The sequence below is a fragment of the Nelusetta ayraudi genome, unplaced genomic scaffold (genome assembly GCF_046127955.1).
Source record: "Nelusetta ayraudi isolate G7.1 ecotype Tasmania unplaced genomic scaffold, CSIRO-AGI_Nayr_v1 ptg000019l, whole genome shotgun sequence".
Lineage (NCBI taxonomy): Eukaryota > Metazoa > Chordata > Actinopteri > Tetraodontiformes > Monacanthidae > Nelusetta > Nelusetta ayraudi.
In genome coordinates this window covers 4,112,887-4,129,894 of record NW_027466069.1, presented here as the reverse complement: position 1 = coordinate 4,129,894, position 17,008 = coordinate 4,112,887, and the positions used below count along the sequence as shown (strand labels likewise).

Here is a 17,008-nt window from a genome sequence, read left to right as displayed (position 1 = left end):
TGCCTCTGTCATTCTGACCTTGTAGCTGCAATGCTGTTTTCTTTTCACTGATGTGTGTGTGTGTGTGTGTGTGTGTGTGTGTGTGTGTGTGTGTGTGTGTGTGTGTGTGTGTGTGTGTGTGTGTGTGAGAGAGACGTTTTTGTTTTCTTGGCTCTCCATGAACCATGACAGTGTTATTTCTTTCAGCCTCTCTACCATGACGAGTGCCCTACTCCCCTCCCCCCCCTGGCTAACCCCCGGTCAGCTTTTCCTCGCGTTGAAGAGTCATAAACTGGTTCCTATCAGCTGGAACCGCTGCTCATTAAAACCATGCCGGCAGCCATAAGTGTACCCCGAGGGTGAACGCAGCTAAGAAAAATTACAAAATGTACCGGTTGTTACGGCAACTGCAAATGGATAATCAATAACACCATGCAGGTTGATGTGAATATTCATTAGTGGCTTAGTCTCACTGTTTGTTTTTTGTTTTTGTTTTTTTGTTTTTTTTGTTTTATTATTATTCCAGACCATCAAAATCATAAAAGTGTTACAAATGTGGAGGCGAACCAGCCAAAATCTGGGGTACAATCCAATTTGTTGTAATTGTTAATTGTAAATAAAATAAAATAAATATGGAAATGCTCTCTCTCTCTCTTTTTTTTTTCAAATTCATTGAATCTTTCTTGTGCAGAATTTCATGAAAGGAAGCTTTTGAAGTATAGTAGCCGCGAATAATGCAAATAAAATCAAGTAGCATTTTTTGACAGCTGGGCTGGATATCTGGCTAAGTGCAGTTAGCATGGTGAGCCAGAACTGTAAAAATAAAAGTGGCACTGAAAAATAAGCCATTAGTTTTATAAACTGAAACTGAGGCGCAACAACAACGCACTTAGCCCATCCATTAAACACAATTCAGACTCACCAACTGCTGGAACGGGACAGAGTTCCCACAAAAATATATTGCCGCCAAACTGTCTCAATTAGCAGCTTACCAGTGACTCAAGTGGGACCTCTACAGGTCACATCGAGCAACTGCAATGTCTTTATTTATTTATATTATGTTCATTTTTTTTTTTTTTAATTATTATTATTTTTAACCAGCCAGAGTGGCACCTCTGACAGTAAATAGCCGACGGCGATGACTCTAATCCCCCGTGTTGGTGACCAGGTTCTTTAGTAATTGAAGAAAACAACTGATGGTGGAAAAAGTCATGAACGGAGGTGGGGAGCAACTGAGTCATGGCCACTAATCGACCACTGCAGGGTGCGTGTGTGCAAGCTTGAATTCTGTTTGAAGTTTTGTGCTGACAACCAACAGGGAGTTTAATTAAAGAACAGAGAATTCTTAAAATAGAACCAACAGGAACCAATTAAGGAAGATAAGACGGCACCTATTAAATCAACACATTAGGGAAGTTTTTATCATCGGCCTGGAGGGATTATTTTTTTTGTCGTTGTTGATGTTTCTGCTACAGAAACGTCCCGGTTGCTACAACCAACCGGGAGTTTAATTAAAGAACAGAGAATTCTTAAAATAGAATTAAGGAAGATAAGACGCCACCTATTAAATAAACACATTAGGGAAGTTTTTTTTAATCATCTGCCCGGAGGGATTTTTTTTTTTGTTGTTGATGTTTCCGCTTTCCAAATAATACTTGCAAACCCCCCCGCCCCCCCCCAAAAAAACCCATCTCAAATATTTGTTGTTCAGTTTAGCAAAACTACTTTCTCATCCATGGTAAATCTTTACCCACACTGTGCAGTCAACAATTGTTTGACTGAGTGAACACCTGCATGATGAGTGTGTGTGATTGGAAATCGTGAAAATGAGCAACACACTTGCGTTGCAATATCAAGCCAGAGACAGACATCGTAGTCCAATCACATTAGTTTATTTGTACATTCAATCAACGGTATAAAAGTCTGGACATGCACGTAAGTGTACAGTGATTAGTGCCCTATTTACAGTCCTGTAAAACTGCTCAACATAACACAAATATTACATGCAGTGATACATTTGTCCACAGAAACGGCGCTTCTTCCTTAAGGTGACGTCCATCATTGGCCAGCAATGTCTTGCTTCGAACAAATTCTTCTGCTTTATATACACGCACTTGATAGAGTCCATCTCCGAGCAGCATCTTCCAACAAACAGTTCAAGTAAATCCAACCCTTTGCCCTCCCAACACAAAACCTTTTAAAACAATCCAGTGAAATAATCCACTGGATCTTTGTTTCAGAAACCAGTCAATTATTTATCAATCTTTTAATTTAAAACCTTTTCTCTGGAACTCAATACATCTCTGTGGCCTCACCCGTGTGCGCGCAAAAGAACTCCCTAATACGCTGGAAGATGGAGAGAACCAAAAATAACATTAAATAATAATAACACTGTGTGAGATTAAAAACAACAACAAAAACCCAGCAGTGATGAGAGCTAAGGGGTGTGACGCACCCCTCTGTTTCACCTGAGATTAGACCGGAGGGCGAGCGAGACCGAGCGGCACTTTGAAGAGAAGATTTAAAGCACAAATTACTGCTGACGCTTCGGCATCGGCTGGACGTCACAACACAGGCAAAAATGAACGGCCTCGTTTAGCGCCAAGAATAAAACCTTCATTCTGAGAACACATTCATGTTTCCTCTGAGAACCTCTGACGTCTGTAAATTTTTTAAAAACAATATGCAAAACACATTTCACACAGACGCGAACAAACAACAGCAGCTGTGAAATTCTGTGTCAACACTATCCATCAAAACCAGGACGCACGTACGTACGTACACAAATACAAATCCCTGTGTGTCGTGTCTATGGAAGGTACCGCAATGTCGTGTATTTGTCTCCGGCCAGTCTGGAAACTCTGCCCTTTGTGATGTCATAAACCAGTGCTGATTCCTCAGTGTGCCCTCTCCCAGACTAATGACGTCGCCCTTAAGGACAGGTGTTGGCGCCGCCCTCTTGCAAGGCTGCCCCACCGGGGTCCAGAGTGACAAACAAAGATGTGAGAAAAAAAAAAAAAAAAGCAGACAAAATATGGGACATTTAAAAAGTATGCACTTTTAAAGAATAATTGATTTAGGTGCAACTACGCAAAGTAAAAGTAGTGCTTGTTTATATTCAATTTAAAAAATAAAATACTTGACTTAAACTGTTAAGCTCATCTCTTATCTTTTTTTTTTTTTAACTTAGAGAAAAGGCCACGTTGTCATCACAAAGAGAGCCATCAGCACAGCAGCATGGCCACATGAGGCAAACACCAGGGCAGATTGTGCAGCACATGCATCATCATCATCACCATCATCACCATCGTCATCATCATCATCAAGTACCTTTAAATACAGCTGAACTAAATAAGTTCACTTTAGACTCTAATTCTTATTTGGCCTCACATGAAGCGTTGGCACTGGGCGACATTACAAGCAGTTTAACGGCGTTAATCTTCTGGGGAGAGATGCTACACGTTGCTTCAAAGGCGAACAAGGATTAACATGTACTTGGACATACCATCCGGCACCGCTGGAGAAACGGTTTCGAACGCAGCGACTCATCAGACTCATCAAGTCATCAGCGATAATAACGTGAAAATGTCCCTCTGGCTTTCTTTTGAAATCACTGCTGATTTCTCCAATGATAAATAAAACAACGGCACTTAGCAGGGTGTTAAAACAAAACCAAGGCTAGTGACGGTTAAAAAAAAAAAAAAAAAAAAAAAAAGGAGGCGGGGACTAACAATGTGCAAGTCTGCAGGGAGGCGTCCGCTCACCTGGCCTGAGCGGAGAGGAAAGGCAGGATTTCCTTCCAAGTGGCAACGACACGAGCACGTGTGACAACACTGAGACGCTAATGCACGATGTGATGGAGTTCCACACGTGGCAGCGTGAGGAGCACGTGCAGGAAAGGAGGACTGCTTGGTTGTTTGGTTTATTTTCAGCGGGAGGCAAAGCCAGTGAATTATCCCACACGGCAAAACGCAACAGACAGCCTCGGCTTATGACCTATGGCTTTTTCCATCACCGTATTTCTGGATTTTGGAGTGTTCTCAGTGAGGTGTTTCCTCAGGCCGCAGTTCATCCAGGCATCAGTGTTTTCACTTGTTTCTCTTGTCTTCTTGACGTGGACTTGAACCCTCAACCTCAGTTCGTCAGACTCGTGAATGTCTGAAAGTTTTCCAAAGGCTGCGATCATCACGCCATCATCTGGGAGCGAGGTGCACACTTTTGACTTTATGAATAATAGCGTCAACATTGTTTTGATGTTAATGGCGCCTCCAAATTGCTGATGTTACCTTTGAAAATTTACTAAGTTTTATATCATTTACCATAAATATGACACGCGGGTTATTGAATAAATACATGTAACGACACATTTTTGTGCGGAACCGCTTACAGCTCCCCCACCTCGAACACAAACTGATGATAAATTGCAGGGAGGTTTACAGTGAGGTGAGAGTAAATGAAATATGGCTTATAATCTGAAGGTCAGGACGAGATTACAATTGACTGGAGCGTCTCTCGGAGATTTGTCGGAACCATTTTAAGGCGACGCACCTTCTGTTACTACGTCTACCATTGCAGCAGGTCTCTAGAGGTCAACAGAGAGTCGGGATGAGCTACATTCCGACGACGACGACGACGACGACGACGACTGACGCGGTCCGAGCGAGTCGTCTCAGCGCTGGGGCGACTCTAAACGCCATCCGCCCTGCGGCTGCCTCTCACCGTGAGTCTCTTTTCATTGTCTACACGTACGTGACTGGGTGAGTTTGCCGTGTGTCCGTCAGCACCAGGGTTCGCGCTGGGCTCTGCCGCGGGCCAGGCTGTCGGCCCGCTGCCAGACGCTGCTCATCAGCGCTAGGGCTTCGCTGCAGCGCTTCTGCAGGGAGGCGTCCGACACTTCCCTGTGGGGAAGGCTGACCTGCGCGGAGCAAACAAAAAACAAAAAAAACAAGCACGATATCAACCGCATGTGAGGGGAAGGCGGATTTAAAACGGCAGATTTAAGACGGCGAATTCCGACGAGTGAGCGCGCGGAGCATTACCTGGAAAACGGCCCTCCAGGCCCTGTCTAGCGCCGCCAGCAGGCGGTCTCGCTCTTCACAGCCGCTGAAGTACAAAACCCACGGGGGCAGGAACTGAGTCCGGTCCGCCGCAAACTCCTGCAGAAGCAGCATGAAAAGACGAGACACTGAAGTCCTTGAGATGGATCAAAAGTGTCAGTAGGTATTTTCAGTATATTAGCAGAGGTCAGATTATAGAGAACGTGAGGAAGCTGCAAAGGGTTAAATGATGAAATAATGACGTAGTTACATCCAGTGGTGACGTTCCAATGGCCTCACAAGAAAAAAAAAATGATGATAGCTTCATATGTTATTAAAGTTTGCCCAGTCCTCTTGGATTGGTGAGCAACACGTGTGTACTGCAGTGCTTCTCAATTTTTTATGTTATTTTGTGCCTCCCCACTCTCCACCGCGATGATAAATAGCATCATTTGTTTATAAAATTGTTATAAGTACACCTCTGTATAACATCGATTCCTCGTTAACATTAAAAAAAAAAAGAAATATAGATACAAACATATTATTATATTATTATAACAAATTATAACAAATAATAATAATAATACTGTTCTTTACTGTAGTCTGCCTCCCGCTCTATGCTGTGTGTGCGCATGCTCGGTGCATAAAAACCCTACACAAGGAGCTAATAGCTACTCCCTGCGGACACTGACAATAATTGTAGTGGATGTCCAATTACACTTTAATCAAGTACGTAAAAAAAAAAAAAAAAGTCTCTGATGTCCTAACCATCATCCTTTTTTAAATTCTTTCACATTATGATGATGAATTGTAGCAATTTATTAACAAGTGCTGTTGTTTTACCTGACAGGTGAGGCCCATCAGCAATGCTGAGTCCTCCAGCCTTCTGAATGGCTGACTGCATCTACCAGACGCCTATATAAATGCCTGTATGTATGCCTGACAAAGGTCTGTCAACCGAAATGTGACGATACAGAGAGCTGAACAGTGTGCGGGAGCTTCTGTTTGACTGTGGAAGCAATGACGCCTTGACAACAGAATTTCAACGCTTAATGTTCGCAGAAGCCTTTCAGGTGGAGCGCACTCACGATGACGCAGTACTGCTTGCCGGCCTCCACGCTGACCGCCGTCACGTCGCAGATGTCGACGGCGCCCAGCGAGCGGAAGAAGCTGGTCTGACAGTCCTGGTGGCAGGTCAGCAGCTTCCTGTCCGTCACCACCAGGCAACACGGGATGCACGGCGTGGGCGCCACGCCCTGAGGGATGACCTGCAGGTCGGGCACGCCGGGGTGAGTCCTCGTTTCAATTCAGCGGCGCCCGACGCTGACCTTTTACAGGCCACTCACCCCTTTGGAGACGGACTGGCAGAGCAGCTGCATCCACTCGGCCATTTCCTGCTCGTCGTTGGCGCTGAGCTCCAGCGGGGGGCGCTCTGCCAGGATGACCTGGAAGGCGTGGGGGCGCTCGGTGCTGTTTGAGCGGCGGCAGCCTCCACAGTGCTCTCCCCTGTTGGGAGGGCGGAGAGGTTTCTATTCTTTCGGTTCACTGCCAGACAAACCGCCTCTGCACGTTCGCCCACTGCAGCAGTTTTTAGGCTTTCTTAAAGATTTTGATTTTATACATATGAACTTGAAAGAGGACCTTACCCCATGGTGACGGACATCAGAGGCGTGACATCGATTCTCTCTGCATACAGGTACAGAATGCCTTTGCTGGGAGAGAAACAGGGAGATGTATTTATACTCACATAAACTGCAGCCGATAGTAGAATAATCTACTAATGAGACACAACTCTCTACAGTTAACAGCTTTAATATTATGCTGAAAGTTTAAGCCCTTTTACGGAAAAAGCTCTCCTAAAGCACTAAAAAAACTCATTGACAAACATTGGTAGTGCATGTAATATATTTTGCACCAGCTTCGATCTTCCTGCCCCTTAGTGCTGGGCAATTTTGGACACAAATGAAATCCCGATTTTTTTTCTCTTAAAACTCAATTTTCGATTAAAATTTTTCGGGGGGAAAACTACAAAAGACAATGGAATAAATTATTTCAAATATTCTATCTTTATTTTTAAATAAAGCGGACGTGATATTTTCATGTCCGATACTCGGTGAGCACTTGCGACATTAGGCTACAACACATTGTTCAAAACACGACTGGGTTGCGTGACATTCCTCGTTAAATATGTCACAAAAACGGGACAAGTGGATGTCGCGACTTTGGAAAAAATGATTTACTAACAGGCAGTGGCGAGGGCAGCATACGGAATCACTTCCTGGTTTTAACATCTGCTGTAGCTAGGACAACTACAGGTGCGAGGAAACAAAGGTAGCCAGTTAACATAGTAGTGAGTTGATCCGAAACATCGCTCTCACACTGCTCCCACTCTGGCTTGTGGTGTGGAGGAAGACTACGGTAGCCTGGAGGCGCAGACCCAGAAGCATGCGAACGGGAAATTGATTTTACGATTTTCTTTTTTTTTTTTTAAACATGGTCTTGACTAAAAATCTATTAAATAAATAAATAAATACATTTTAATTTAATTTAAAATCGATGAATCGTACAGCCGTACTGTCCATACCTGAGGACCAGGTAGCAGCTTTTCCACAGCTCTTTGCCCAGGTAGGTGTTTCCAGCCCGGTACTGCACTGACCCCTCCTTGGTGCTGGAGCTCCCTCCTGAGACTGGTGAGCCGACCTGGGACACGTCCAGCGGATCCTCCCAGTGGACCAGCGAGTACAGCAGGATAGACACTTCAGAAACCTGGGGAAGACAAAGCAAGAATCAGCTGGTGCCATCGGTGTCACCGGGGCCGGGCGAACGCAGAGGCGAGGCGGCGAGTCTAGCAGGCGTCTACCTCACAGTGAGACTCCTGGGAGATGAACTTAGTGAGAGCCAGTTTCTCCATGGTGGCGTCGGTCAGAACGGAAGGATACGGAGGCTCACGGCAGCCTTTGACCATGGCAGACTTGAGTGCAGACAAAAAACACCTGGAAGAAAAAAGTCATATTGGTTTTGGTTGACAGAACAATGGTCGGGTTTATTACGCTGTAAAAAATAGTTTCACCGTAAAAAAAAAGAATTCTGGCAAAAAAACCTTTGTCCTTAACCACATGGACAGATGTGTTAAAATATCCTTCATCAATAATGTTACAACGTTATTGCAATTGAAAAACACAGCTGCAGGAAACATCTGTAATTCAGACCCAAGCTAAAATAAATGAAATAGACAGCATGTGGGGAACCACAAGCGGAACACTTACGAAGTCAGGGAGGTGTCAGCTGTGTCTAACAGGAACTTCCTCCGTCTGTTGGTGCAAACCACCGTCACTGTCTGCTGGTCAAGGCCCACCTACAAAACATTGCATTTCACCAACGTGTCCATTGATGTCGTTAGCGTTGTTAGCTAGTCCTTTGTCTTCTTCGACAAACACTTTTTTATTGGAACAGGAAACAGACAAAGTGGCTAAAAATGACTTCTTTTTTTTAATGCACCACTATCACTTCGGCCATGAAATCTGACCGACGTGCCAACCACAGAGAAGGATCACATGACGCCATTAGGAGGACTTACAGAGAGATAGTCCAGCTCGTTATAGGACACGGCCTCTTCCACAGTGTAGGGCTTCTCTGCTGCACCTGCAGTTCAACCAGAGTGAGAACAGAGTTCTTAGATGAACACGGAATTCCTCTGTATAAAAATGCAGTGTAACTTCATACATTGCAAACTGTAATAACTACAATTACCCTTCCGCAGCAGGTAGATGTAACAGTCAGTCAGCAGCAGGTAAAGAGGCTGCAGGTCTCCCTCCATGTGGCCAGTGCTCATTTTCAGCATCTGGAGACACAGCAGCACCTTTGGTTGAGTTTCTGCCCATGTTCATATTTGTCAAACACTGCAAATAGCATCTTGTTAAAACCCTTTGACAAAAGGAATTAACACAACATTTGACAAAAGGCCTCAAACACAACAATATTGACCTTTAATTGAATTATTTCTAACCTATGCATAACTTTTTATTTTACTGCAAATGCATATTAGGTCCAATTGGTGATAATATGTGCCGCTCACAACTCTCAATATCTCAACTGCATACTGGTGGATACACTGCAGGGGCTGAGTAATAGCGTCTAGCAGGCCGTTGGCTAACGGAGCCTTACAACAACTGGACTGAGCAACAACCTTTGAACCACTTCTCCAAAAAACAAAACCGCAAAATCTGGCCAAAAGAGAGACGACAGAGAGACGAGAAATCCGACTGTTTCAACCGCGTCCCCACCTTGAAGAGCTGCTCCTCGTTCTCTCTGAACACGTGGATCATGAGGAGCAGCAAGTGATTGTTGTCCACCCTGAAACACAAATGCACAAATGACATCAGGCATTTTTAGCAACAGTGCGGCGCCAACTCTGTGAAGCCTTCTTACTTAAACTCAGCAGGGTGAGAGACTTCAGAGGGGCTGAGCGTCTCCTCTTTCACTTCCTCCGCGCCGGCGTCTGCTGCCCGCCCTCCGTCTGCGTCGACCTCGCCGTTCTTCACCTCTGACCTCTGTCCTGCTGCTGCTGCTTCTCCCTCTCCTTCATCTTCAGGGCCACCTGAAGGAGCCTCTGGCTGGCCAGGCTCTGCAGCGTCATGGTGGCCACCACCTGAGGGAGCAGCGTCTGGATTGAAGGCGGCAAAGCAGCACGCGTCGGCGGGCGCGGGGGAGGTCTGCAGGAAGCCGGGGCTGGCGGCGGTGGGGGTGGGGGTCGCGTCGCTCGCCGCCCGGTCGGGCGGCTCCCTGCTTGAGTCCGTGCGAAAGGGCAGCTGAGCGGGAGGCTGCGGAAGCGGCTTGAAAACCTCGTCGCTCTTCTCCTGCTCGTCCAGGTGCTCCCAGCGCTCCTTCTCGTCCAGACCCCCGTTGAGTCTGTCCATGACATCGCAGAGGGGCTTGCCCACCGTGTCCATGGAGGTGTCAGCCATCTTGGGCAGCCGCAGCAGGGCCTCCTCGGCGTCCTCGTCGCCGTCGATGCACTCCGACCCCAGCCCGCTTCTCCCCGACTCGGCCTCGGCGTCCACGTGGATCACGGTGCAGTTTAGCAGATCCACGTAGTCCGCCGCCACCAGGCTGTTCTCCAGCTCCGTGTGCTCGGAGGAGATGGAGTTGTGGAGACTGCCGCTGGAGTCCAGGGAGCCCTTCCCTCGCCGCTTCTTGGCAGGCTTCCTTCTCCTGGCCACCCTGGAGAAGAACGGATCGGCCAGATAGAAACTCAGAAATGCCATAAGGTCATTCCAGCACTGTAGTGGCTTCACAGGTTAAATTTGAATTTTTTTTTTTTTTTAATTTTTTTTATATGAATTGGCCTCAAGGTCTTTACAACCCTGCACATCGACAGTGAATTTCCACAGAGTGAAGAAGAAAGAAAGAAGAAAGTAAGAAAAGAAAAGTAAGAAAGAAAGAAAGAGCACAAAACTTTTTTCGCTTCGTGAATTTAATACGCATATCCGCCTCGTGCTAGGAGTCTACAGAAAAAGATTTGGCGGCGAAAGATTTTCATTTTCGCGACATTTATTTGCGTCGCTTCACCTATTGCCCTGTGTGTAAGGACCTTGATAATGTTTCTTTTCCACACATTAACCTTTCAGTTGTGCTGGAAGCAGGAAATAACTGCTGCAGAATTCAGGGAATGCTAACTTTGACCATCACATAGACATTAAACTAGCGTTTCTCAACTGGTGGGTCAAGACCCCCTTCTTTTTTGATTGGGTCACAATGATTTGAGGGCAGTTTCTCATTATTTTTTAAAGGGACTTTAAAACATATATATAGTTGTAGAGAAAATGTTGGGAATTTATTTTGCAATTCAATAATTTCAATCAATTATTTACCAGACATGATAGAAAGCTAGCTAGCGTGGGTCCTGAGACTCTACTAGTTGAGAACACTAGACAACAGACAAACCAGTTGCCGCTACTGCACCTGATGACTTCCAGCTCGTTGCCAACGCTCTCCATGTCGTCTCCGGCGGCGGAGGTGGAGTTGTGCCGACTGGCCACGTGAACCGGCGTGACGTCGGCCGAGGTGTTAGTGGTGTTGGTGTCCGAGTCCTCGTTGAAGGGGTTGTGTCTGAAGGTGGGGCTGTGCGGGGAGAGGCGGCTGGCCGCCTTCACCTTGACGCCACAGGCAGAGTGGACCAGCGCGTCGCTGACGACCGTCTGCGGGTCGGAGCCGCTGGACCGCGGACAGCTGGCCTGGTCCGTCAGGTCGCCCTCTGATGGCAAGTCAGCAGAGTTCACAGTTAATGCAGAGTAGGGGCAGCCCATCAGATTTAGAAATACACTGTATTATTGGCACAGTCTCGTTGGAGATTCCAGAGATGTTTGTCTTGATATGCATCTTCTGTTTCTGATTTTTTTTTTGATTTTGAAAAAAACGAGACAACTTTACCAATACTTTGTGTATTTCTACACCAGCATTGCACACAAATACATGTTAGGGACCATTTGCAAGAACGCAGGCAGGCAGCAGCTTTTCATTGCAGTGGCACAGGCCTGACTCAAAGGATCTGCAGCTCCACACTAAAAATATTCTAGCACATGGTTAGAATACAACATTCTCTGCAGGAATCTTAATGTTTCACCTGAAAGGTGTACGGCATGAGCAGACTGACAATTAGACTGTGAAATTGAGATCAAAAGTCAACCATTACGGTGCCAGATGCGCACGGACCTCGTGAATCTTAATGCAGCCGTAATGACATTAGGAGCAGAATAAAGCTGCAGTGAGGCTGAGCTGAGGCCGGTGCCACGTCACACAGGAAAAGAGACACAAGTCATACAGCAGACAACCAGGAAGGCACAACTGAGACAGAACAAAGAGAGTGAGAGCCAGTGAAAGGCATTTATGTTGCTTTGGCCGGGAACAGTAAGGCGGCGCGAGCAGCAGAGGGAACACATGCAGGACATCAGAAATGAACATGAGGCCATCAGAGGCAGAATTCTCTAGAGAATCAAAGAGCCTTTTCACAAACTTACCTTCACGCTTTATTAAAAGTAGACCATATTGTGCAAAATCCCTTGCAAACGGCAAAGTTCCCAATTCATAATGTGTCTCCAGCCCATCAGTGAGCAGAAAGCTCCAGCCTTTGATTTTCTGCACTGTTGACAAAGTGTGTCGCATTGCTACCTCACTCTGCTAGGTCACTGACCACACCCCCAGCCAGGCGTTGGCTCCGCCCTCTTGTGTTTGCCCCCCCTCCAAACGCGTATCAAGTAAAAGTTTTTTCATTTTCTAAAGATCTAGAATCTTTAGAATAATTAATAAATAGTACCAGGCTGCCTCACTGCACTCTGGGATGATGAATAAAGATCTAAAAATGGAAGTAATGTCAGACCATCAGGCCTTGAAATGACAACTATAAATACATTTAAACAAATACAAAATCAAATTTGAATGTTTGCGTGTGGCAGGATACATTTCCTCTTCCCCATCACCTGTGTTGACAGTCCGCTCCCACTTAGCCAACTGTGTTTGCTCACATTAGTAGAGGTTTGTACAGGTTTGGAATAACCAGCGTGCGATAAGCATTAGCATAAAACCATGACATGGCAGAGGGAGGGGATTAAAAAAAAGGGGGGGGGGGAGGGGTTGACCAATGTCCCACCTTCCCAGTCTGCACTTGGCAGTGACTGCAACACGGGGAAGATGTCACCAAAATCATAATCTAAAAAAAGGAGGGAGAATGGTGAAGATTAGAGTGAGAGAGAGAGAGAGAGACAGAGAGAGAGACAGAGAGAGGAGGCTGAATGGCTGAGAAATCAAAAATATTAACATGACATATGATTTGCATTATGAAAAAAGATGGCAACAAGAGAGTGAGTGAACTAAAAAAAACTAAACTGACTGCGGACTGCGTGGAGGGCGATGATGTAAACATTCACTAGTGCTGCAATCGTCCTGCTGGGAAATTTGATACAGCGCAGGAGTCAGAACGGCCTGAGAGGATCCATCTGGCTTCAGCACCGGCACACCAACCGCTTGGCATCAATATATGAACGCGAGCCAAAGCGTGAGTGTGCACTGCAAAGGTCTGAACAAACCCCGCAGCTGAAAACAAAGCTGCCGTTCCAGAGGAGGAGGTTCACATCTGAGTGCGACATCCAAAGGGGGGCGCAGAGCCGACACTGGAGATTTACTGTCTAATGTCTAATGTCTAAATACTAATGTCTGATGAGAAGAGTGACAGCTCTGCTGGAATCGGACAAGTTGCTGGTAATAATGTTGTGCCGAAAGGGATCAATTAAGAAGGAAGGTTGCAAAAAAAAAAAGGTTTTTCAGCTCAGGGTTGATTTGACGGACTCCTAAAAATCCTCATTAAAGACGGACTGGCCCAGTTTCCCCATATATTTGGAACAAAACCAAAATGTTCCCTCTTTTATTTCATCCTACCTCGTTTGGCTGAAGGAAATGTCCTTACAAAAGACAGCTCTAAAATTTGCCATAAAATTGCTATTTGATTTTCTAAAATTCAAATGAAGACCTAAAGTGTGACTCGAGAGGCCTGTAAAAAAAAAAAGAGTGTCATATCCAAAAGGCAAAATCTGCAAATTAAATGTTACAGAATCACTGACCAGTCAAGCTTGTCCATGAATATCTACAGAAAGGGATGTGGACTACTTTCAGCCTTACCCTCACTGGACGGGGCGATGGCGCTGTCGTCCCACTCCAGGTTGGTGGAGGTGAAGGAGGTGAAGGAGTGCAGCGACAAGCTGTCGGAGCTCGGCAGACGCTCCTCGAAGTCCAGCAGGTTGTGCGGCTTGTAGTATTCCGGCATGTAAGGTGCCACGTCCAGGTAAGGCACGTCCTGAACCAGTGGGAAGCAACAGGGACGTTACCAACACGGTGCTGATGACAAATTTTCTCTTCTGACGGATAACAGACCAGCTCCAGGTCGAAGCGGATGAACTCCAGGCCGGACACCAGCGTGAGGAAGAGCGCGAGGTGGTCATGACTGCAGACCAGAGCGTTCCTGACGTGGAGGAAGAGCAGCTGCTGAACTGTCATATTACATACCAGCGTGATATTACCAAAGAGGAAATTCAATTTCCACTGTGACGCAATCAACGCTTACTTGAAGTAATATTTATGCAGCAGCGCCTGGTTCTCCTGAAAGAGGCGGAGATAGCTCTCCAGCGAGCTCTCGCTTAATGCCAGGTAGAGCCACGCACGACCTGCACAGGAAGGAGGAGAGTTCTTTATTTATTTAAGCTGTACCAGTGGGTGACTTTGACAGCTTGGGGGTTGGGGGGTGAGAGGCGGAACTCACTTCGGCCAAGGTTGGTGGCTATGTGCTGCAGCTCGTCTATCTGTCGGACAGCTTCCCTCCTGGTGAAGTGAAGGACCAGCACCCAGTAGCCTGAGGAGATGTCCTGCAGCCTGGCCCAGCAGAAACAAAGATTGTGAATCAATCAGTCAGAAAAACAAGAAAGTTGCACACAAACATCAAATGTGGGGGAAAAAAACACAGAATTCAACAAAATTCAGTGGACTAAAATGGGTGTGTAAAGGGATTCCCAAGGTTCCCTCCGAACCAAGGATGTGAACTTCTTACCCATAGAGAAGGGCGTGGTCGAGGTGTTCGCAGAGGCGCTGCAAAACCCGGTCGTGGTTCCTGATGGCGGGAGTCTCATCCTCACAGGCCGCAAAGTAACTCTGTAACTGAGAGAGGCAGAGACCAACACAGTCATTCTGTAGTGTGAGAAAGGAAATGTTAATTCAATTCCAAGGAAAAAATTTCTGCCATCCAGATTAGACAATAACAATGAAGAAGAAGAAGAAGAAGAAGAAGAAGAAGAAGAAGAAGAAGAATTTGCTGCAAAGTGGAAACGGTTCTTGGTAGTTGCTTTTGGAGGTATGCAAAATCTGCAGTTGTTCATGCGCTTAAAAATAAGCAAGCCAAGAATAAAGAGATCTGGCTGAGTGGAGGATTTGTCTAACTGGAAGATCAAGTTGTTTTCATTTTTCTCCCTGAACTTAATCAACTTGAAATAGGACAAAAGCTTCACTATAAGCACGCCTTAGCCAGCGGTGTGGGAATTCCTGTTTACATCAATACTGAATAACAGCCGCTAAAGGTCATCTCAACAGTAGAAATTACAGCAGAACGACATTACGCGCTCTGACTTGTTGTTGCCCTAAATCCAACCGATTTCTTTTTACTGCTCGAGAAGGGAAAAGAGCAAAAACAAGAAATGCACACAAGCAATGAAGGCACCTCCCTGCAGCACAGCTCTGATAATCTGATGATCACCAGGGACGGATGCAGAGCAGCAGCTGAGAGCCAGTCGCAGATAACAGGACATGCAAGTACAAGACGTTGAGAGGCACAGACTCCAAGTTCACCTGAGGCAGATGAACTTCGATGACATTTTCTGGGGCCTTGCAGCATGGCCAAGCAATAAGCAGGTCGAAATAGCTTTGAGGATTAAGGGCCAGCAAAAAAAAAAAAGGGAATTTCACATCCTGTGACTATTTTCGCATGACTAATCAATGTTTGACTGAGGTAAACATTGTACACTTGAAGATGCTTGGAGGCAAACCGTTTCGTAATGTGCAAAATGCAGTTGGATTTGAACTAAGGACGCAAGACACGTTAGGTAGGTCTGTAAAAATACGTCAAGGTTTGTTTCTGTGAAGCAAACACTGCTGAAAAAGAGTCAATTAAAGATAAAAACGCATTCTGCAAGGACGTTGATGCATGAACGTCAAGAGGCAGACAGTGCTGCGTTGTCACAAAAGGTACAGTTGGGTCCAAAACAGAAACAATGTCTGAATCTAAGCATTATTTGCAGGGTTGGAGGCAGTAATGTGTCCGTGCCTGACTGCAGGTATGCTTACAACGCACAGCAGGAGGCTCGGCGCAACCACTGTCCGCCCAAAACACAAACTAGACACCGACACCCTAGACACAACATTACGTGAATGAACATAACATTTAAATAGTAATAGTTTATAGGTGACTGGCGTTAGGAGGAAAGGCCCTTTCATGTTTGTGTACTCCAACCTGAAAGTTGCCCTCTTTGACAGAAACGAACCTACCGTTCGCTTAATTCAACCATCTGAAAATCTCCTGGTGATTCAGAACCACATTTCTGGAGCGTTACGCGACTGGTCCGGGCGCTTACCTTTTTGACTGACAGCGAGATGTTCTCCAATATGCGATCCTTTACTTTCAGTTGATCCATCACTGGTCTGCTGGCTCGCCGCACACAGTCAGCTGACTCCCTCGATGCACAAGAGCGCTTGTTTTGCTACTCGAAGCTAAAGCCGCCCGCTCAAGCTAGCTGACATGCTAAACACGGCTAACCACTCAACAGCTCAATGTCAGTCGCGCGCACTCGGTCTGGTATCTAACAGCCCTCATTGCCAATGTCACGCTCGGCTGAGGATAAGCGAGTCACTGTCCAAAGATCCTGTTGCCCAAGAATTGTTTTCGGCTAGCTCCGGGTTAGCGTTAGCCGCTTGACTTTTCTTTCCAAACAGCAGATTCGCCCCGTAAGGGTTGCTAGCAAGTTTTGGTCCACGCATTGATAACTTTTACAGAGTTCTCAATTCCTGTATATTAAAATCTCGAAATTATTGCCATTCGAATTTAAACTACCCATTCAGTCTTTCCTTATTGTCTTCAAAAAGTCACAGATGCTGAATTACTTGGTGCGCTCTATCCCTGACCGGAATACTCCCACAATGAGTGAGCGTTACGTCACCTCCAGCCATTTATGCGCAGTGCATATCCAAGGCTTTGTTCACGAACTGTGTACAATATTTTTGGACCGAGCTAATTAAATCAGAAAATATATACCAAGCTAATGGTTCCCGAGACAGCCTTCTCAAAAAATATGAACATATGAAAAAAATTATCTACTGACTTGAAATGACAAGTCAGTGACCCTAATGCTTTCAAAATCCATGTTGTAAACCACAAAATGTATGATGTGTATTCAATAATAATT

At 45.8% G+C, this 17,008-nt stretch overlaps 1 protein-coding gene across 2 annotated transcripts; it reads right to left on the bottom strand.

Annotated features, from left to right (window-relative positions):
* Positions 1-1,855: 1,855 nt before the first annotated feature.
* plekhm2 (pleckstrin homology domain containing, family M (with RUN domain) member 2) lies at positions 1,856-16,727 on the bottom strand. Of its 2 annotated transcripts, XM_076026494.1 has the most exons (20): positions 16,181-16,726; positions 14,608-14,714; positions 14,323-14,432; positions 14,128-14,227; positions 13,938-14,025; positions 13,686-13,860; positions 12,661-12,720; positions 10,977-11,268; positions 9,444-10,235; positions 9,299-9,368; positions 8,766-8,856; positions 8,593-8,657; positions 8,282-8,370; positions 7,876-8,008; positions 7,600-7,781; positions 6,662-6,727; positions 6,362-6,521; positions 6,104-6,283; positions 5,019-5,135; positions 1,856-4,894 (listed from the first exon to the last, which is right to left on the bottom strand). In XM_076026494.1, the coding sequence occupies exons 1-20, from the start codon at positions 16,238-16,240 to the stop codon at positions 4,757-4,759; spliced, it is 3,075 nt and encodes a 1,024-aa protein (XP_075882609.1). In that variant the 5' UTR covers positions 16,241-16,726; the 3' UTR covers positions 1,856-4,756. The 2 variants fall into 2 exon arrangements, with proteins under 2 accessions (XP_075882609.1, XP_075882610.1); XM_076026495.1 differs by lacking the exon at positions 12,661-12,720 and having other exon boundaries at positions 16,181-16,727.
* Positions 16,728-17,008: the final 281 nt, after the last annotated feature.